The sequence below is a fragment of the Pongo pygmaeus genome, chromosome 11, assembly GCF_028885625.2.
Source record: "Pongo pygmaeus isolate AG05252 chromosome 11, NHGRI_mPonPyg2-v2.0_pri, whole genome shotgun sequence".
Taxonomy (NCBI): Eukaryota; Metazoa; Chordata; class Mammalia; order Primates; family Hominidae; genus Pongo; species Pongo pygmaeus.
In genome coordinates, this window is record NC_072384.2 from 41,489,492 (window position 1) to 41,513,112 (window position 23,621).

A 23,621-nucleotide genomic window follows, 5' to 3' on the forward strand; every position below is an offset into this window, starting at 1 on the left:
CCAAAATTTAAAATCAGCTTAAAAAATCTATATGATCAGTCTTTTCATGTTGTCCACTAAGAGCGTAATTTGCAAGTAATTAATCAATAGATGTTCAATAAAAAAACCACTAAGGCATAGGTTGTCAATGTTATTGACTACCATCCTCTCTCATGGGAAAAGAAAAGTCCATCACTGAATGAAAAAGAATTTCTATTTTTAGAGTCTTTGCCATTTTAATGATTATTTCATGGCACTATTGTTCTACTATCCTATATTTGCTTTCATGTGAAATATAGGCTTCATGAAAATCTGAAGAACTAAAGGATTAAATGATTGAACACTGACAAAGCTGAGTGAGGAGGCTTGGACATTCAACAGTTTTGCTTTCACTACCAAGTGGATGGAGGATTTTTAAAATTATTTTTCAAGCGTGCTCTTTAATTTGCCATTAGTGCATGTTTACATAAGTTTTCTATCACTTACGATTATCTTATATAAGACATAACACAAGTAAAAAGGGACAAAAGAATCCTATAGATACTCACATTGCTCCACACACCTGAGACCCAGTTATATTTCTGGCTCCAACCTTCAGCTAAAATTTGCTCTGTAGAATTTATTCACCAAGGTCACTAAAGTCAGATCACTTGTATATTTTGCCCAACTGAATTCAGGTAAAGACAACCGTGTATTTCAAGTGCTGGGGTGTCTCATTATTTTGGGACCATTGGTCACAGGAATTATGCTTATCCAAGAACTTTTCTAGTGAGCCTAAAGTGGTGTCTTACTTGAAAATTAATTTTTCAGAGATAAATATCTCAATTTTCATTTGACAGAATTCTGTTACATGTGAAGATCAGCTTAAAGAGACTAACAACAACAAAAAGAACATGATGACCTTATAAACATTATGAACCACAGTGGACTAGGAAAGAGGACATTTAGAGTGGACTTTGGGAGGGGAACAACGGTTTCCCAAAGATTGTTATAGCTTAATGAGTTCCGTGATCACACATCCATTATGTCAGGTAAACATGGCTCCCTGCTGGCTCCCCAAAGCCTGCTGACAATTGGTGGTTATGATGTTAACTCACTTTAACATCCTAGAAATGTTTTAATGTCCTTTTCTCCTATTTTTACAACATTAGAACAAGGCTTGAATTTACCAAGAAAATGTAAGAGCAAAAACAAAATAATATAACTTGGGTACTTCTGATAGCAGTTCTGTGTTGTTACTATAAGCAATGCTTATTTTAAGAAATGATATTCTTCCAATTATTAAAAATAATTTTGAGAATACCTATGAATTTATCAGAAATAAAGAATTTTCAAATATCAGCACACTCTAATAAATTATGCCCCTTTAGTTAAAGGAAGCCCAAGATTAACATTGTACATATTTGTCTAAAATTACTGGTTTTAATTGCTTTGCATGAAACCAAAAACGTAACATGTTTGGTTTTCAAAAGACAAAAGTAGTAAAACATGTTGTTTTAAATTTCAGGATTATTTTATTTAAACGAGAGTTTTTCCTACTGAGGAGGAAAATAATACATGCATTAAGCATTCCTCACAGGTCCCTTACCTGAAAAGAAAATAATAGCATCAGTAAAGTACAGTGGCAACATTTAAAAGTGATGCTTGGTTTGGTTGTTTTCAAAAGCTGTATAGAATGATATGTGTAGTATTAAAAGAGACAAACCTAAGCCTTGATTTTAGTCTTCATTCTGATTTTCTGACAGAAAATCTTTAATGTAGAGACTTTGATGAGAAAGCAAACTATCCTTTATGTAAATTTATCACTTAGAAGCATTGAACATGTACTTGATATTATACAAGCCCATCATTCTTCCTGGAATAAAAATTCCTCTTTTTTCAAGAAGTAAAGTGGTATTTATGGAGCATAAAAAGTAAAATAGATGGTCCTTTTCCCCATACCTGTTTATTTATAAGGCAAATGTAAAAGCCCTGCATGGTGAAAAGATATAATGAAAATCAGAAAAATCTTTATTTTTAATTTATAAAATTAAAAAAAGCTATCTGAAATAATACTACCAAGATCAGAAAAGTATTCCACATTGCCAGTAATTTAGTCTTGATATTTTCAGATTCAACATGGCTGTGGATCCTCACAGGACACGCAGCAAGAGAGCAGTCATGATTTGAGGGGCCACCAGTAAGTTAATAAGCAGTGGGAGAAACCCTCTGTTCGAATGTAGCAAAAATGTCATTTTAAACTACCTGAGGAAAAAATAAATTACATTTTGAATGACTAATCTGAGGAGAAAATATGAGAATCTATGCTGAAGTATTTTCTGCAACGAGGATCTTTCCTTTGATAATAAAGGAGTTCATTAATTATATTCATACAATTCTTAATGATTTCCTTTAGAAACTATTTTTAAAGCCCACCTTGGGTTCAGCAGATTATAAAGAACATCTCCTACGTATCTCACTCTTCAGGAGTTCATCTTATATTAACTGTATCATAATGAACAACCTATTGTAAATTGGTTCTCTTTTTCTTCACTAATTTTGTTCCTGCAATTCCCTCTGCTTAGATTTCCATCTAAGGCAGCAATAGTCTATATGGCACTTTTGTGCTAATTAGAAAAAGGCATCTTTGGACAAATGCAACCTCGGATTAGGGCACATAGTTTTATAAATAGAATGCAATGTGGATGTCACTCCTCCTTTCAATTTTTATATGTAGTTCCTTTGTGCAGTGCACAGACCTTGCAGCAGCCCTGATCTCTCCTATTCTAAACTTCACTGATTTCTACGCATTAATAACTGCTCACTGTGGGCAAAACTGGAGATCCAGAAAAGTATGTATGTAATAATAAAACTACAATAATGCTTAGTGTGTGTTAGCAAGTCACTTTGAGTTGGAGTTTTATAAATCTGTTCTATACTCACAACATCCCTTTGAGCTTTTTTGCAAAGAGGTGCGCGAAGGTTCAGGGAGATTGTGTATCATGGCCAACATTACACAGCTAACGAGTGATACAGCCTGCATTTGAGGACAAGCAGACTGACTTTAAAATTTTATCTCATTACCTCAACCCTAATGTGTGTTTTGTAAATTACTGGGAACAGCTCAAGTGTAGGCTCCTGGATCCTGCACATACATTTCTCTCCTGGCATTCAAGTAGTAGGAAGCAAAAATGATCATGGGGCAAAGAAACATGAGAGTCTTGAGAGAGCCTTTTGTCCATGAATAATGTTTTAACTTCTTTATTGGATTGTTTATAACCTGATTCATTCTGTAAAGGATTTAAAGATGATATCCTCCATTTAAATCATACCACATGGTGGCATATTAAACAACCAAAAAAGCAAACAAACAGGTAAAGTCCATCTGTTACAATGGGGATTCTGGTATGAACAGTAATGCTGTTCTGTTTGTGGAATCAATGCCAATCTTAAATATCTTCATCATGCAGGACTATATGACTGAATACTACTAGTTTAACAAACATTATTACTAATACTGCTACTAATAAACTTCCTTTAATTGAGTGCAAAAAACAGGTATTGTCTCAAAACTTCAAAAGAATAATGTATACTAGGTATCATTATCCCCATTTTATAGGTAAGAAAATATAAACTTGAAGAGATACTGTAATTGATCAGAGGTCACAGTGCTATATAAGTGCAGTATCTTCTTATACAATGATACACCATATTGCCACTGAGTATGGTAGCAAAGCAGAAGCTGCAAAGCTTTACGTCAAGGTGCCTTTCCATCTATGCTATGAATTCTACTACTACATGTACCGATAACTTACATCACAGTTATTAATATACAGATGCCTAACACCACCCAGAAAACATTCCGCCCAGAAATGCTTAACCTGACTCTAGTCTAGCCTATAGATCTAATATCTAGTTTACAGAAAATATCAGTTATAGAGGACAAAGATAGGTAAAATAATGAGAAAGTCAGAGCAAATTCAGAATATTGAATATTCTATAAGTGACGGAATCATTTCAAAAGGTCAAACTCATGAAAAAAATACAGAGGGACTACAATTCATTATAAAAGGAGAATTAAGAAAAAGAACAACCAAATATAATGTGTGATCCATGATTATATAGTAGTTAAAAAGAAAAACGTTTAAAAAAGCCATAAACGATAGAGAAAACTGGAAAAATGTAAAATGAGCTACCAAATTCGGGAGGGAAATAAAGAAGATGAGTTTTACTGGAGGAATCATGGAAGATGTCATAAAATCAGAGGCATTTGTTCCATCTATTGCATGGCGTTGCTCTGTGATTTTCCAGACTACATTGATTTCCTCATTGTCTAAACTAGAATCTTGACAACAACATTTTTGAATAAATATTTCTAGATGGCGTTCTCTAATTGTTTCTCATGTTTAAGCCTCTTCTCCCCAGGATTCTATCTTCTACTCTTCGAATGGGTTCTGATGTGCTCAGTACAAGACTCTATAGTAGGTACTCAAATAGATTGAGGCATTGAATATTTATGTACACACAAGACTCTCAAAGCCTCTTGCTAGCCAATGGGTGTATTAACACAAAGCAATGTGTGTTGCAATAAAATTCCAGTGTAAAGTCATGGATTAAAGGACTCTTTGAAGTTATTTGTAATTCCATGCTCTTATTGCAAAATTCAATCTAACTAGATGCTAATAAAAATAAGTTGGTACTTAACCACCAGGGGGAAGAAAGATTCCTTTCTTCCCCCTGGTGGTTATAGAATGCAGCCTCAACATATCTTGGTGAGGTGGGAGGCTTTATGCATTATTCTCCTGATTTTACGAGACAGGAAATAGACACAGAGAGAGGCTAAGTGACTTGCCCAAGGACAAAGAGTGAGTCAGATGCAGAGCTGGGAATCAAGCCCACTTCTCTTGGTTCCCAGTGTACAGCTTTTCTCAGCAAGCCATAATGCCTTTCAGATGGATCATTTCCTAAAATGTATTAAGTTGTTAAAAATTCAATATGGGTGTTGCATTACTTTCCAACTAGCTCTGTTTCTCACTACCTTACTAGAGCTATTATCAGAAGCTAAACTAATTGTCAGATTAGTAATTCCATATCTATAATTTTTAAGCAATACCTCATTAAAACTGGATATATACAAATATCTAAGAAGAATCAAAGTTTTTAGAGAATGAGGTTAGGAGTAACCTTTACAGTTTCCAAAAAAAAAAAAAAAACAAATGTAGCTTCAAAGTTAGGAGAAAGTGGAAATGATCATGTAGAACAAGGTCTCATCAGCCACCAGAAATTTTAAAACAAAAAGAACACAACAATGTTGTGTTCATGGTGAAGCAGCACTAAAAACAAAACTAACTAAGTAAATAAATAAATACGTGTGTACATTGAAAAAGTGGAGATCCTAGGCCTTTCAAGAAGATTCTGGACACTTGTTTTTATTCAAAGCAATGCTTGTTCCATTATCTGGGATTTTACCAGTTAGTTCATTGGGAATTCTGGACCATGGACAGGCACAGTCCTTTTCAGTGATAATTACTAGAGCCTCTTATTGTGCTAACTCAACCAGAAATGGTAACTAAGCAGGCCAGATGCTCAAACTCCTATACGTCCTCCAGCTGTGATCACTGGAAATATCACTAACTGATAACAATGCCCTTTACCAATGAATCCAGACTCAGTATAGGATCTCTTTCTATACAGCAGTATGAACAGCCACCACCAATTGGTCATGAGTGGTCCGAAACATCAAACCCATTCACTATATCTAGCATCTACTTATCTATGCACTCCCTTCTGCAAGCCAAGATATAGAATCCTTTTGGCCCATTGTCTTACCTGCCAATTCGGATCAAATCCTTTGCTATTGTCTTTTATAAGACTTGCTTTTGCTTCTTTTTAAGTCAACATACCTAACACAGATTTCCTGAAAAAGGATCAATATGCAGTAGTCTGTTTTATAAAACTTATCTATATCTTTCCTTAGAAACTTTGAAAACAGTGGATTTCAAATGCCTTAAGAAGCATCACCTTCTGTAATCATAGTAATTCAGAATCTGTCAGCATATAATCAATTATTGCAGTGAATATTAAAACTAAAGTATTGAGTCGTTCTAGTCCAGCAATCCCATTGCAGAGTATATATCTAAAAGAAAAGAAATCAGCATATCAAAGAGATATCTGTGCCACTGTTTTTATTGCAGCACTATTCATAATAGCCAAGATATGAAATCAACCTAATTGTCTATCAAGATGAATGGATAAACAAAATGTGGTACATATACACAATGAAATATTATTCGGTCATGAAAAAGAATACAATTCTGTCATTTACAGCAACATAGATGGAACTGGAGGGCATTATAAAAAGGGAAATAAGCCAGGCCCAAAAAGGCAAGTATCACATGTTATTACTTATATGTGGGAGTTCATGAAGGTAGAGAGTAGAGCAATAGATACCGGAGCCTGGGAAAGATGTGCTAGGGTGGGAAATGAAGAGCAGCTGGTTAATGATTACAACATACATTTAGATAGATAGAATAAGATCTGGTGTTTGACAGCACAATAGGGTGACTATAGTTAATAATTTATTGTACATTTCAAAGTGAAAGATTTGGAATGTTGACAACAAAAAGAAATAATAAATGTTTGAGGTGATAAAAATCCCAATTACCCAGTTTCAATCATTACACATTGTATATTTGTATCAAAATATGACGTGTCCATAAATATGTACAACTACTATGAATCCATAAAAATTAAAAATAGAAATACATGAGGTAATGAGCAAAATGATTTCTTTTAGAACAGTAACACATGTTAACAGAGGAATTGTTCTTGCAATTGGTTATCACCTTTAAGATAACCTTATGATACTTAAGAGAGTGCATTCAGTTAGAAGTCTGTAAAACTTCAACATCCTATGAAATGCTTTAGAGAAGTGATTGATTCCAGGCTGCAAACAGAGAAAATAAATACAAGATGAGCTTGGAGCATCTGGCAGTGTTAGAAAATAAGAAAGCGCTCAAAAAAGGTTGAGGGTATGTCAAAGGGTAGAGGAGGCAAACTGAAAGAGCTCCCAATGGCCAAAGGCGGAACAATTTGAGTGGGAAAATCAACAGTGATAGTACTAGATTATATTACAAAAAAAAAAAATCTGTGAGTCTATACCAATATTTATATATATATATACATTTGTATATATATACACACGTATATACATATATACACATATATACACATATATATACACATATACACATATATATATACACACATACATATATATATGGGGGAAGTGACAGCTCTTCCTTAGAGAAGCATTCCAATTAATAAATGTGTAGTAGAAAGAATGCATCTGGGCACAGTAGCTTACACCTGTAATCCCAGCACTTTGGGAGGCCAAGGCGGGTGAATCATGTGAGGTCAGGAGTGTGAGACCAGCCGGCCAACATGGTGAAACCTTGTCTCTACTAAAAATACAAAAATTATCTGGATGCGGTTGCACGTGCCTGTAGTCCCAGCTACTCAAGAGCCTGGGAGAAGGAGGTTGGAGTGAGCTGAGACCGCGACACTGAACTCCAGCCTGGGTGACAGACCGAGAGTCTGTCTGAAAAAAAAAAAAAAAAAAAGAATGAGAAAGATACCACCTCACTCAATTGATCAAGATTAACATAACTAATAATAGGATATATTGTCATGCATTTCCCAAGGGTATACTGAGTAGGGCACATCTCTATGTGACAAGAATGCATAATTTCCATTTGATCATGAGAAAACATCTGACAAAGCCAAACTGTAGGACAGTTACTAAAGAATCGACCAGCAGTCCTCAAATGAGCCCAGGTTATAAAAGTAAATGAAAGACAGATACTCTCACCAATTGGATGAATCAAAGGATGCATGACAATTTAATGCAGTGAACACCACATCCTGGATTGGATATTGGGATAGAAGGTCATTAGTGGAAAAAACTGGTAAAATATGAATAAAATTTATACCCTCGTTAATAATGTTGTCTTGCTAATGCTACATTTTTGTTTTAATATTGTATTATAGTTATGTATTATGTTAGTATCTGGGGAATTGGTTGAAGGGTGTATGGAAACTTTCTGTATTAGACTTACAGATTTTCTGTAAGTCTAAAATTACATCAAAATATAAAGTTAAAAAATTCTTTGTCAAATAATGAGTTTGGATAAACTAATTCTTATGTGAAACACACATATGAAGTCTGAAGTCAGTGTGTGCTAATAGAGCACACGGTTGGCCCTTGTTTAGTCACAGCTTCCCAAGGAACGGAAAGATAAAATACAAACCTAAATGTAATCTCATTTGTATCTCAGTATGAGAATTTGTCTACTTATCAGAATCATATCTCTGCTGTCTTCCCTTTGTTGTATTTTTTTTTCTGCTCCCTTTTTGTCTTTTCTTTATTTCCTTTCACATTTCACTAACAATGTGTGTGTGACATGGTAATGTTGTTTCAACCACGTGCTGTTACTTCTCACATGGAATATTTTCCCCCAGGCCCCTGCAGTGCTAAGGCTGAAATCTCCGCTTAGCATTTCTTCATTGGTATTAAGAGAGTTTTGTTTCTTAGAGCACTTTCAGAAACATGATCCTACGTTAAATCACAATTGGGTCTAATATCATTAACCCTCTGCTGGGTCATTAATGATTTTCTCTGCATCCACTTTTTTTCCCCGATTCTGCTTTATATTTAGCAAGGGGGAGGAAGATGTGAAGGCAGAAATGCAGGATTCATCCTCGTATTCTTCTTTCCGAACCCACTTCCTGCCATAATAGCCCAGTCGAAATACCTTGCCATTAGGCTCGGCTCTCTAGGGCCATCTTTTGCCTGCAGTGCACCAAGTAAAGTATGTTTTCATTGTGACCCAGTCCAGCCTTCTATTGATATCGACAACTCAGGGGTTGCATAGTAAACCACGGGCTGTTAGCCTCAATGTTGAATCCAGTAACTTGCTTTATTGGTTCCCACAATGGATTTTTATTTGTGTGTGTGTGTGTGTTTGTATGTGTGTGTGTGTGTGAGAGAGAGAGTCTGTGTGTATGTTTTCTGCTTTATCTTGATAGGCAATATTTAAAACTTAGGACATTTTGCATAAAAATTCAGATTCCCAGCCAGTCTTAAAGGCCTGTAACCCTGGGCCCACATTCACACAAGGCCAGAATCTGCTCAAGTTGAATATCAGCTGCCCTTTTGGACAGCGTGGATTTTCTCCAATTTACAAGTCACCCACATCATCTTCTGACCAGCCTGGCTGCTATACGCTTTTGTGTTTGCAAAACTTGCCCTATATCTTGACTTTTAATTCATAAAGATCAGTCAAATATGTCTGAGTGCCATTACTTGACATGATGAGCAAAGAAATTTAAGCAGCCTTTTCCTCTGAGTCTAGGAATCTCAGAAGCCACAGTCAACCCTATTTCTCTCTGTGAAACTATAGAAGAAAAGCTGCCAATCATTTTCTTTTGCCTGCAGAAGGGAAGGAAAAGGGCAGGATTCCTACTTCAGGTTCCTTTATATGATTTTTTTTTTTTTTTTTGCTTTTTAAGGAAATGTTATTCTTATTACAAATTGCACTCAATTGTCTCATAGTGACTCTCGGGCTTGGGTTTACAATGTCATGATGGAGCCATTACTGTTGTATTTTGCATGGAAGAGTTTTACTAATCCTCTTTGGCATTCATCTCTAAATCTTGGTAAATTCAAGTAGCTTCAGCCTCTGAAAGTTTATTTTTTATTTAAGTGATTTTCATGCTATTGCTAGATTTTTCAGGTGTCTCCCTGGCTTAACAGCTATCTGAATACACTTTGGTTATTTCCCTTGGCTCTTTACAGCAGGTTTATGATCTGTTCCAAGGGGTCAACATTTCCTGCCCAAATGACTTTAACTGTGAGTGTGCAGTCAGTAATTATTATTTTTTTGCTTTACCTAATATATAAATAACTCTCTTATATTCATTTTGAACCTGTTCCCATAGTACTTTCCTTATGAAAGAAAAAAGCCCTTCAGCAGACTTTGGTGTGATATGAGCAGAGTCCTAGTCAGGGGGCATAAATCATACCTCGTATTCACACATATACAAGTAACCCTTCCCCTTCCTGCTGTTTTTATTTACTTAGATTAATTTATTTCCAAACATTTGGCACCCCTCTGCTACAGTACACGCAAACAAATTTACAGTGAGTCCCAAATTAAATATTAATGCAAAATCTCCAGCTTCAAATTTCATTTGGTTCAGTCACTGTAAAATTTAATAAAATTTTGGTACGTTTCATATTTAACTTATTTCGAGGTATAATGTTGATTTTAGCATTGAAATTTTCGAGCCAAATTATCAAGGAGGGTTTGACAACATGAATGAAAAGTCAACTTAAAGTGACAAATTAGATTTCTACACATGCAACTAGCAAATATCTACCAAACCTGCATGTAAGCTCTTTACACAACAAATAAATTAGTTGAGATCTTTTGCTTCAATATTTTATTTAGGCATTTCTAAAATTTTAAATGTCTGAGTTTTGAATCCCTTTTCATTTTAACCTAATGCATGTTTAGTATATCTTTCCTTAAGTCTAAAAACATACCATGCTTGAAAACTAAGAAAGCAGGTTATTTTCTTATACATTACTTGTAATGATCATGTAGCATTTCCAAAGTAATTTCTCTGGATGAAGTAAAGTATATTCTTCCATAATGCTGCAGGTCCAGCAATATAAAGTAAACAGTGTTTAAAAGGGTTGATTACTCCAAGCTGCCTTTTTGGCACTCTGTTTAGATGCTCTTCATAACCTAAAAACAAACTGAGTGAGATATTTTGGGGATTAAGCTGGTACTCTGAAATGCAGATTTGAATATCAACTTATAAACCTAAACCCTCACTTTTTTTCAAAGTAGAGAATGGGAGAGAAAGCACCAAAAGAGAAAACAGAGCAATGAAAAAAATCATAGGAACCAAATCCCAAAACAATCTTCAAATACCTTACGACCCAGGGTAATTCAATCAGCTTAACAGTAACAATATTTCCTTCAAATAGTGTATTCCTTTCTCTTTTTTTCATATATTCTCTAGGCTGTGATATTTTTGCTTTCCATCAGTTTTATAAAACTTTCCTTCTTTGTCTTTCTCTGCCTCTCACTCTCTCTTTCCTTTTCAGCTTCAACAAGGACTAAATAGACCCCAAACCGTTTGATCCCTATCCACAAGCAAGATTTCCTTGACAATCCGAAGTTGTACAATTGCTAGTGTTTTTATTTCTAGTTCTGGTTTTAATAGGGTGGTTATTTCTGCCTCCAAGTCTACAAATCACACTGAGGCTGGTACATGTTAGCATGTCAGGCACTACAATGTTTGTTCAATGAATGTGTAGATACATAAGAATAATCCAAGGGCTCTAATTGTCCAACAGGTAATAACCGTATATCATAAACTCTTACCTGGTAGGTTCTCCTAACCTGGTAGATCCTCACCACTTACTTCTTTACTACAGTTTTTTGTTTGTTTGTTTGTTTTTTGATTAATTTTATTTTATTTATTTATTTATTATTATTATTATTATACTTTAGGTTTTATGGTACATGTGCGCAATGTGCAAGTAAGTTACATATGTATACATGTGCCATGCTGGTGCGCTGCACCCACTAACTCGTTTGTTTGTTTTTTGAGACAGAGTCTCACTTAGTTGCTCAGGCTGGAGTGCTGTGGCGCAATCTCTGCTCACTGCAACCTCTGCTTCCCAGGCTTAAGTGATTCTCCTGCTTCAGCCTCCTGAGTAGCTGGGACTACAGGCACATGCAACTATGACTGGCTAATTTTTGTTTTTTTTGTAGAGACGGGTTTTCACCATGTTGGCCAGGTTTGTCTCAAACTCCTGCCCTCAGGTGATCTGCCCACCTCAGCCTTCCAAAGTGCTGGGATGACAGGCGTGAGCCACCGTGCCCAGCCTTTACTACAGCTTTCTTGGAATTTCCAGGGAGGGTGATGAATACAGCCAATAATAGCTTTGTTACAATTTCTTCCCTTTTTCCTAATTAAATATTCATCAACAGGAACTTGAGTGTCAGTACAAACTCTTCTCAATCATGTCAAGAATTCAGGGACAATTGAAAAGGAGCTCTTTCTTTAAAACACTGCAAATTTCTTCAACAAACAAACCCAAATGAAACTTCATAGGCCAATGCCTGTTTCTTTTGCTATTATGCTGGTTTATATTGATAGAAATAACAGCAAAATTATTGCTTCCATATTTGCCAATGCTTAAAACATTGCTAAGTGTATCATTTTAACTAATTCCCTAAAGAATACTGTGAGTCAGACTCAATTAATTCCATTTTACAGACATGGCATAGGTAAACACAGGGTGTTAGGAAATATGGTATTAATAATTCTGAAATATAAAAGAAAAAGGAATAAGAAAGTAAACAATATTGCAGGGCCCACATGTGACCATCATGTGACTTTTATTGGAACCATGTTTTACACAAATCAATAAAAGACACTACAATATGGAATGTACCCATTTAAAATAGCCTGAAATAATTTATTATCTGATTAGAATATTAACCCTTTCCCCGAAAGATTATCTTTTGAGGCTTTATTTCATGCCTATCCTCCCTAATACATAGAATGGTGCTGCATTCATTCTTATAGAAAATCTTTCTAAACTAAAAATGCAAATCTCTGTTCTAGCTTGTCCTTATTGCCACTACTACTCCCTCATTCAAGCCATCGACATCTTTTTCCAGGATGAATTTGATAATCCCTGAACTGGATTCATCACTTCCCTTCTTGTCCTTCTTTTCAGACCAAGCATGATCTCTTTAAAAAGTAAGTTGCATCATTTCCACCTGTGATGAGACAGCCAGTAGCTACTCAAAATCAGAACGAAACCCAAGTGCCTCACTTTGATCTGCATGACCCCACCTGACCTAATCTGACTTCACCATAAATATGGCTTTCTCTACTTCTGTTCTCTCCCAAACACACACAGTTTATTTCAGACAAAGTGACCTGCTTTCTTTAAAATACCAAAGTCACAACTTCCTCTCAAGGGTTGCATAGAAAATTCCTCCCTCTAAACGACTCAGAGCTTGTCCCCTCTCGTCACTTAGTTTTACCAAATATGTCACTTACTCAACAAGGCCTTCTGTGATTATAACTATGACTCCCAATTGCATTGTCCGAAAATTCCTCCCTCTAGACGACTCAGAGCCTGTCCCCTCTCGTCACTTAGTTTTAACAAATATGTCACTTACTCAAGAAGGCCTTCTGTGATTATAACTACGACTCCCAATTGCATTGTCCTCAGTCACATTACATTATTTTTCTTTCTTTTTAGTAAGGATGTTATTTATTTATTTGTCTGCTGTTTCTGTCTCCTCTTGCAGTAAAGCCCTATCAGCCCAGTTACATTGTCTACCTCGTTCACTTGCTACATTCCAACCCCGGAAAACAGTGATTACCACCTATTTGTTCATCTTTGTCAAATGAGTGAATAAACACATGAATGATCACCAACTACATATGAGTTGCTTCAAGGATCATGTGATTCAGCAGGAAAAAAAATGTGAATAAAAAGCGAAGGTATGCTGAAAATGTAAAGAGCTTCTTGCTATTAGTAACTTATATTAAGCAAATAATATAATTAATAAAATAATAGGTATTTATGTAATGCAATACATGATACGATGTGTTTTCACAGACATTACACTCTGTGCACTCACAGAATGTTAGGGTCATAGCTATGTTTATCTTCTCAGAATGGGTCGGAGCAATTTTCTGTAAAACTCTGGTGGTATTTTCACAGACACCCAGATGAAAGTACACACAAGGTAAAACCCTCATGCCCTTCATTACTTTATGTTCTCCTAGCAATGAGAATAGCAAAAAAAGTCGAAATGTGCTAAGATGTTGGTTCTTTCACTGTCAGGATTAATTTCCAAATATTTGACAAGATCACTAGCAAGTGAAAATAGGAAGAAAACGTGCTAGTAGGAGAAGGAACTGTAGAATTGAGTGTAATACAACAACGGACAAAGGAGAAGGTTTAAGTTCTGAATATCTGATATATTTAGTATATGTAAATTCAACATTTAGATTTAGATATTCTAAATGTTGATCATGTTGGATAGTCATCAAATTTTCTTGCAAATAAGATTAGTGTGCTGTTGTATTACAGGACATCAATATAGTGCTCCTGAACTGCTAGTCTTTGTGTTAGAAATGACGTCAATACAAGGGCGCTCAGCAAGAGTGCCTGAATTCTGAGTTAGTAATTCCATCTACAAATCTGATGTAGTTATTACGCTTAATGAAAATCTCAAAAATATGGATGCCCAGTGGGAACAATCTGTAGTGCTTTCACCTGATGAGGCAAGAATCTCACTCATGAGGTGGTGTCATTATCATTGTACTTCCAGCTCTTAGTCATGAAAAAATGCCTTAAAAGTTAATAAAGTTGAATAAAGTGGAATATTTCAATAAAGCACACTTGCTATTTTAACATTTTTGTCCCAATAAAAATATACCATTAAAAGCTTTGGAAATGCACAAAATGTCTTAGATAATCTAAAAACTGAATCATTTTTAAATCTCTATAATATCTATTTTAGCAAAAGTTTAAGGTTCCAATTAGCTCAGCTACTTGATCTCAGCAGCAGTGGACAGAAGCTTCAGTAAATTCTGACTATCAAAGTTCTCTTTCTTGGCATTGTTTTTCTTCCTTTCCTTACATACCCTAGTTTTGAAAGAAAACAGATGATTCTAAACACATTTCAGTTATCAGCATTAGACCTATAGATTTTCTTTCTCACAAATATCTTAAGATATGCTAGGAACACACAAAGCAACCACAACTAAGTTTCATTTCTCCCCAAAACTCATTTTTAGTTATCTTTTCTCATTTTAAGAAGAAAGGGCTAAGATGACAAATTGTCATTAAAGAAAAACTCAGCAGTAGAGAAATTCTTAAGGAATTATATATTCGTATTTCTAAAGTTAAGCAGTCTTGGAAGTCTTGAAGGATGTCAATGCAATGTGGCAAAGTTAGAAAGGGATGTCCTATTGATTGCAAGAATAAAACAAGAGACGATAGGTGGTACCTTGATCTCACCTAAAGAAGAAACATATTCTTTTGACTAAAATGAGGTCATGTTTCAACAATACCTATCTTTGGTCTGAAGGTTAAGCCAGTCAGGACAATGAGGCATATGCAACTCAGGAAAGGATGTCTGACTGTTAATAAGAAAGCATTGTGAGATGAAATGTAATGTCAGTATCTTAGCAAGGCAACATGATCTATCTTCTTCAAGAAGTTTTTTTTTTTTTTTTTTTTGTTATTTTTCTCTTAACAAAGTTGGAAGAAATTGTATATGAAAAGGTACTTTCCCAACTTCTGTAAAGGATATAGTTATAATATTATTCATGTTCAAATGGTAACTTTTAAATACACAAGCTGATATCTGAGAAACTTTTATATACAAGCTTATATTTGAGAAAAATAAGATTAAACAAATGAATCTGTGGTACAAATGTATTAACCAAAATTAATTTTCTTTCTTTACTAAAGGTAAAGACACCTTTGAAAAGGGTTACATATTTACAACTATTCTGCAATATTTAAGAAGAAATCCCAAATGTAGACAATACATCATTATTAAACAAATATGAGTAGAGTTACTGAACAATAGAAAAACATGATTTTTTAAATTTTTATTTTAGATTTGGGGGTACATGTGAAGGTTTGTTACATAGGTAAACCTGTGTAACAAGGGTTTGTTGATCATATTATCTTATCACCCAGGTGTTAAGCCCAGTGCCTAATAGTTGTCCTTTCTGCTCCTCTTCTTCCTCACACCCTCCCCCTTAAGTAGACCCCAATCACGTTGAAACATGATTATTTCCAAATGAGCATTACTCTTTTCCACTAATGATACTTACAAATTTGAAATAATAGGGAATAAGATGAACAAATGGGTATACTCATTTATTTATTCATGCCATTGCATTTTTAAAAATCATAACTGGGTACCTAATTGTAGACTAAAACTAAGTCAATGTGACTGCATAAGAAAATTATTATAGTCATATTTAAAAGAGCATTTAATCCTGTTGTCCAGTTTATGAATGATTTCTACTATATATATTCTTTACTGAGAGAAAACCTTTGAAACCAGATTTTGGAATGTATTTAAATTTTTTTAATGTTTCACAAAATGGAGAAATACAAATTCAGTTAAAAAGTAAAGACAAACAGAAAAATAATAAATTTCCACTTTCAATATAGTAAATTCTCTTTGAGTAGAAATGAATTCAGAATACTTATTTATTTTCTAATAGTGTTTTAAACTTGTATAACACCCCATTACATAAATATGTAGTTACTACCAAAAATATTTCATTTGCCTAGTATGAGAGGCACAACAGCAAAAGCACATATGATTTGCTCTGCAAACTGGAAATATGTTGCATAATTCTTTCAGGGAAATATGTTGTTGTTATTGTTTCTTCATAGAATCTCAATTTAGGCTTTTCCTGCAAGACCAGTCTTACTTTTTTTTACAGGATGTATGGCTATTATTTAATAGTTTTGATTTCCATTTAGTTACTAGTCAGTTTCATCAATTAGTTTAGTCAGGGAGCTCAGTCAAAATATGTGGGCTTGTATAGAGATAGCCTAAATCGAAAGGATGGAGAGAAAGAGAGATGGAGAGAGTGAGACTGACTCTACATTTTAATATCACTCAATTTAGAACAGAGCAATACATAATACATATTTTCTAACTTGGCCTTGTAATTATGCCAGGGGAAAAAGGGAGGCCATCTGATCATTTATGAAGAGGAAAATATAGATTTAAAATTGTGAGGGCAGATTATAGAAGACAAACAGAAAAAAAAAACAAAACAGCATATACATTTTGAAGATGTAAGCTTACTTGTGCTGGATGGCAGAATCTCCTGAATCCTTCATTCTCCTTTCTCTAAAATAGAGGGTTCAGATGTACTTGGTGAGATTGACATGTTATTCAAATGAGAGAGCACTGAAGAGCCAGAACAGAGATTCAACACTATTGCAAGTATAATACTTTTCAAAATTGAGTGAGTGAGGTGAAGACACTCATTCTGTCCCAGTGGAACTCACATATGGAAATTAGTCCAAAACCAACTTTTAAAAACTCAAATTATTTTTAGAGATATTTTCATTTTTTGTCTTATTTACTGTTTAAATAATATTTTATCCCAAAAAACTAATAAGTTTTAAAAATCTCCGTCCAAAATAAAATAAATGGAGAATGTTCTCAAGGCCTATAGACTATACAATTTGTGACTGCTCTGTTGCAATTTCATTTCTATGTCTCTAGATAATGGTTTGTAATACAGGTTAAATTTGGGAATAGCTATCCATGTGAAAATGTATAGCAACTCCACAGAAGAAAATAAAAAGCATCCCTTGACATTTTTCTGTTTGGTTAGCTAATTTTTCCTACTCTCTCCCCTCCTCTGCCAAAGCCAAAAGAAAAACATTCTTATTTGACCTTTCTATGCATCAAGATAGTTTTGGTCATTATTCTTGGATTATATAGGGGAAGCCAGGTTTCTTGAAGAAATTTAAGAAAAGTTTTAAAACTATCTAAGGTAGACATCGATATTTTCTCATAGGAGTTTGGCTGAGCATATATTCTGATTAATTCATAATTGAACTCAATCTTTGGCTTTATTTTCTTTTGCATTCTGCTACTAAATGTATTGCTTCAATTTATAAGCATTGGGTATACCATAATTATATTCATTTCAAAAGTAGATAATTTTGACACGTGTTTCTGCCACACAGTCAGATTCTGTTAAAACAAAATACTTGTTATATCGAAATGTATTAGAATATTACATGCTATGAGTCAAAAAATTACTCAAAATTTTTTTCACTTCACTTTTTTTTTGTCTAGATAAATAGACATGTTTATCTGGAGTTTTGAAAAGCAAAAGTTTCGTTCATAAAAACCATCACCAATTTTCAAGCCAGATTGGTATTTTTAATGGCGCTTGCACCAAGCAAAGCCATTTTAAAGCAGATATACAGACACACATAAACACACACACACAGAGATAAAAACGGGGTTGGGGGCAATTGTATAGGTGGGTTCCACTTACTACTAACTTAGTCTGATGAATGATATCATGCTGGCACAGGCATGTTTAACTTTTAGGATTAATTCTACTTTCTTTGAATGCACCTATCTAGAATGAAGACAAGTGTTTCCTTTGTACAAGAATTGTTTTGACAGACAGCCGCAGAAGACAGAGAAATCTATCAGTATGTTTGATTGGTACTTTTTACTACACAGAATTCCTATAACCAGGAAAATGCTGAAGGAAAGGGAGGGAGAGTTGCACATTTCATATTAAGATACAAAAATTAATGGTAGAAACATAAAAAACTGGATCATATTAATATATAGAATGGAGAGAAGACATAAAGTTCCCTCAACATCATAATCCTTATAGAAGACCAAGTCCTGTTCAGTTCAGGTGACTTTAAATGGAGCTGATTTTTATGGTATCCCATAGGCTGAGAAAAGAAATTGACAAGGTAACTGGCAAGAAACTAATGTCCTGGATCCAATAGATTTGCAAACTAAGTATTTCTGCATACCTCTACCTTGAAAGACAAGTACCATTTAGAAAGTGTCATCTAAGTCCTAAGAATACATTAACCATATCACTCATCTACCACCCTTTCTAAGAAAATTTCCTTTGCCTTCACTAACATTTTAAAAAAATCACTTCCATATTTGTAATTCTAACACAGTTAATATTTAATTTTTCTGCAATATTCTCATGTCTCTCTCCATTCTTAGAGGTCTAATTATATTCAGATTCACACTGGTGGCACTTTCCTTAAATTATTTTTATACTGTAAATATTTTCATATAATGTTTTTAATAACAAGATAAAAACATTTTAATAAATTATTTTGTCTAAAGATATTTTAATCTATTCAAGAAATACTGATTCAGATTCTGATGTATGACAGAATCCATCCATTCATCCATCCATCCATCCATCCATCCATCCATTCATTCTTTTCCTAAATTTATCTTCAGCTTTCTCTTAACTCCTTTTTTCCTCCTGAATTCTGTTTTCTGCAAGTCACATTCTTTCTTATTGTTTTAGCACATTTAAATGCTTTCTTTACCTTTTCCATTTTCTCTTTTCTCTCTTACTCAGTTTAAATTTGAGCTTGAGAAGAGAGAAAAAGAACAAATTCAAAGATTAGCAACCTCTTCAAAACAAAACTTTAATGTTATTTGTGGCATATGAAGAGACATAGATCGCAGTTCATTCTTCTTTGAGGGGAGATTAAAATTTTGATATACATTTAATTGCCATTATTAGATGGTTTTCTATACAGATACATTAAAATGACTGTAACAGTGTGAACTTTAATTATTTGGAAATGTGTCTCCACATTGTATCATACTCGAGAATTTAACAGAGACTAGCATTAGGCCTCTCAATCCCTTTTCTTTTCAGAAAATTTGACACTTTAAGATGTACTTCCTTTTAAGTTTTAATCCTTATCAAGCAATACTTTGATATGATATGACATTGTTTTATGACAAATTAGTTGGTTCTAAGTGAATCTGATTTATCTTCCAATTTTGGCTGTTAAGAGTTACAAAGATGTTTCCTTTTTAAGATGTGATAGAATGTAATAAAAATTTACATGTACCTTAGTTTAGCTCTGTATAAAATCAATAGAAGCTAATAAAATAAACAATAAGGAATTAAAAGACAAGTGCATGTATATGGTTTGAACATAAACATACGAGTTGGTTTCAAGCCTTTTTCTATTTAATACAATGTTTGAACTTATACTTATGAATGTATAAAGGAAAAACACAGCTAGAAGGTAATACAAACACTTCTGATATAGTTCATACAGTTTGAGAAGCTACCTATTACACAGTAAGTACACGTAGAACCTAAATGTGAATTCTCATTTTTTGTCAAGCAGTTAGCTCTTGCACTACAAAATGCACCTGTCTAATTCACATGCCTGTTCTATTATTCAAGGATGATTGACATAAGCCTGTGCAGAAAGTTACATCTCATTAACCTCTTTCTTGAGTTTATATTCCCATATCTTCTGTTTCAGCATATTAGTGAGGGAAGCTTGTCATAATGCAGTAACACTTTCTTTCTTAACTTTCAACAAGATTTCTCTCTTTAAAATTCCTTTTTCCAAATGGGGCCCATCCTTTTCACTTTTGGTAACTGTGAGAATTTTAGCTCTTTTCTAACAGTTTTGAAAGTGTGTTAAATATATAATAGTGGTAAAGTGCTGGTCTACAATTATTTTTACTTGTGCTATCTGATATAGTACTTCATGTGGACGTGGTGATACAACACGACACTATTTCATTTTTTTGAAAAAAACTAGCAATCATTTACCATGTGCTCTGCTTCTATCTTAGTTGTTCCTCTCCCTCAAGAAACTAAATTGGCACCAAATATAGTCCTCTTAGTTATTTAATATTCTATCTCAGAAGAAAGTTGGGGGGTCTGTATTTTTTTATGTTCTATACAAAATTCTCTTCAGATATTTACTCCAATCATGTTAGCAATAGTTCTATCCCCATAAATGTATACAAAAGCATTGAGAACTCAGCTCTAGATGAAGTCAAATTTCTGGAGATTGGAGACTCAATCAGGAAGAGCCCAATAGCAGTAGTCTGCCAGTACCATTATATTTTGCTAGCACACTGGGCTGAAAAGCTCCATTCTGTTCATCTGCTCTGGTCCAACTTCAAACATTTTTCCTAAGAAAGGTTGAGTGCTGATTGTTCCAGATCAAAGACATCATCATTTCAAGGAGAGCTGTGTGCTTCCATTTCATCAGTATAGTTTCCAACTATTCCACACCAATTTCAAGGCAAGTTGAGCAAGTTCAGAAGCTATGGTTAGGTGGCAATGGTATGTTTAAAAGATTATCACCAGTAAGTGTCAGATTTCCTAAAGGAACTCAGATTAGTCCCACCACTGGTAGAGGAAATAACACGTGTGGGTATGTTATAAAGGCTAGAATCTGGCTGCCAACAGCAGGTTGAATAGAAACACTGCAGTTCATTCTCCTGTTCTTTCCTACAATGAAGCAATATTTTTTGTCAATTCATAATCTGCTTCATGTAAATACAATAACTAAATCTCCCAATGCAACATTCTGCCTATTTGCTTGGCATTGGGATCTGGGTTTCTTTTCTCTCTCTCTCTCTCTCTTATTTAAACTAAAAAGCTGAACTATACCAGTCAATATAAGCTCATTTTCTGATTTAAAAAAAAAAAAAGATCTGTGATACTTCTGATTTTACTTTAACCAGTTAACCATTCCAAGGCCAGGGCCAGTGCCCCAAATATTCATCTAGTATTTTCCTCCCTTTTTCACCAGTGCATCTGTTGTCAAAGATTATTAAACTCGCACAGGGATTCTTGATTTTCCAGATGAAAAGTTTATAGAATCCCGGCTTACTCTAATTCCTACCTCTTCTCTCCTCTGCTCCACATATCCATTCCCATCTAAACTTCTACCATTCACCAGCTGCTTGGAGAAAAAGGAAAAGCAAAGCGCCAGACTGGAGCGAGGCACTCCAGGGGTGGGTTAGCCCCTCAGGGCACCTGGGCTCTGTCACAGACCCTCAGAATCGAAAAGTCAAGTTCAAGCAGGTGCATGCGACCAGAATCGCCCTAAAAGCCTCTCCGCTGATGAAGGACTCTGACCCCAGTCTGCCCCCAGGAAGGGGCTATAGAAACGAAAGGGGCTTGAATCGGCGCTTCGGCGCTTTCGCCCTTCCACAGACCTCGAATGCAGCAGGTAAGGAAGTTAACCTGGGATCTAAGTTGAGGGCGGACACGCTTAACGCGGAGAACCTGGAGCTCTCAAAAGCTCGCAGGTGAGCGCCATCGCGGAGGGAAGTCTTTCGGAAATGCGAATTCTCATCCCAACATCTGCAGCGCTTAGGATGCGCGGACAGAAGCGCACAGCCAAGTCCACACACTCCCGGAGGGGACAAAATGGGGACCGGGAAACGGCCAAAAGGAAAAGCTGTGGGGGTGCCGAGGACTCTGGCACTTGGTTCAGAAACCCCGCACCGCACCTCTCACCCCCCACGGGGCCAGCGCACGGTAGCCACCTGGTCCCGGGGAGCGGAGCTGCAAGGACTTAAGTTTCACACTCACTTATCTGCAAGCATCGCCCAGCAGGAAAGCCAAGGAAGCCAGGGGAGGGGAGCGGGGAGGTGTTCTCCTTACCTCGGTCGGCTCCCACGGTCAGCACCCTGGCGATCGGCAATAATCCCGAGAGAGTGAGTAAGGCGAGGAGAAACTCGGACATTGTGGTCGCCCGGTAAGGAAGCCTGCGCTGGAGACTGCTCGGCGGCACCTTCGGCCCGGCGGCGGCGGCGGCGGCGGCAGCGGCCGCTTGGAGCCCGGAATCGAGCGGCGTCATTTACAAATGTCACTGGAAATTCTTCAGCTCAATGAGTCCAGCCAGTCCGCCTTCTCCTGCCTGGAGCAGGATGTGGAAGGTGGAGGGATGCGCGCGTGCGGGAGAGAGGAGGGAGAGCGTGTGTGAGCGCGAGCGAGCCGCCCGTGTGTCTTGACTTTTCAATGCAGGGTACGTCTGATCTTACATCACGCAAGAGGGGCAGTGAGAGATGCCAGCGGATGGGAATTCACTGATTAATCACCGAATCCACCACACACCCCTTCGTCGTCCACATAAATCACATCTATTACTTAGTAAGAGGCATTTAACACAACAGGAAAATACCACCGCGAACGGAGGTCACCACAAATCACAATTATTTTAATCCCCTTGAAGGGAAAGTAACTCGAAGCTGGTTCTGTAGGGATTTGGGTCTTTGGAGAAGGGAGAGACTTCTGCGTTGGGCTGAGCCAGCCAGGCGCCTACAATGCTCCGCAGTTCACAGCCGGCTGGGAACCCTCAGCCGAGCACAGGGCTGCTTCTGCAGGCAAAGCGGGCTGATCCCTTCGTTCCTCGGAAGCTTCCTTCCCGGGAAGGAAGGACAAGCCAAGGCACAGAGCTTCTCTTAGGGAAATGGTTTCCTCGGCTCTACACAGAATCCCAGTGCTTCCTGAATTGCACTTTTAACTTTTATGCTGAGCAGCACCTGGGGACAAAGAGGCAAAATTTAATGACTCAGCAGAAACAAAAAGCAAAACAACCCCAAAAGTCATTAACCGTTGCGTAAGAAGGGAAGGTTAATGGAAAAGGCTACTGAGGTCCCCAGGCAGGGAACAATAAAGCAACGAATTGGCAGCGTTTTTCTCTGGGGTTCTGTCTTTAAAAGGGTACTTCGAGCCATTTTAAACAGGCTTTGAGGGTTTTGTTGTTGTTTTTGTTTTGTGTTTTGTTTTGTTTTTCTTTTCCATATACTACAGGGGTGGTGTAAGAACTTTCCCGAGCCATCGGAGGCATCAACGTGAATCATTGGAATAATAATATTAGTAAAGTTGTTTTTATGACCACTTAAATTTACAACATGATCATCCCAGTCCCTAAAATTTTAGTTTACCATTACAAAGTGGCTAGGGAATTAAAACTCAGAAATCTTAATAGTTGAAGACTT

At 36.0% G+C, this 23,621-nt stretch overlaps 1 protein-coding gene across 1 annotated transcript in view; it reads right to left on the bottom strand.

The window, feature by feature from the left end:
* LRP1B (LDL receptor related protein 1B) overlaps positions 1-22,594 on the bottom strand; it is a 1,896,287-nt gene extending 1,873,693 nt beyond the window's left edge. Inside the window, exon 1 of the mRNA XM_054478394.2 lies at positions 22,282-22,594. Coding sequence (XP_054334369.1) covers positions 22,282-22,477 — 196 coding nt within the window. The 5' untranslated portion in view covers positions 22,478-22,594. The remainder of the gene's footprint in view (positions 1-22,281) is intronic.
* Positions 22,595-23,621: the final 1,027 nt, after the last annotated feature.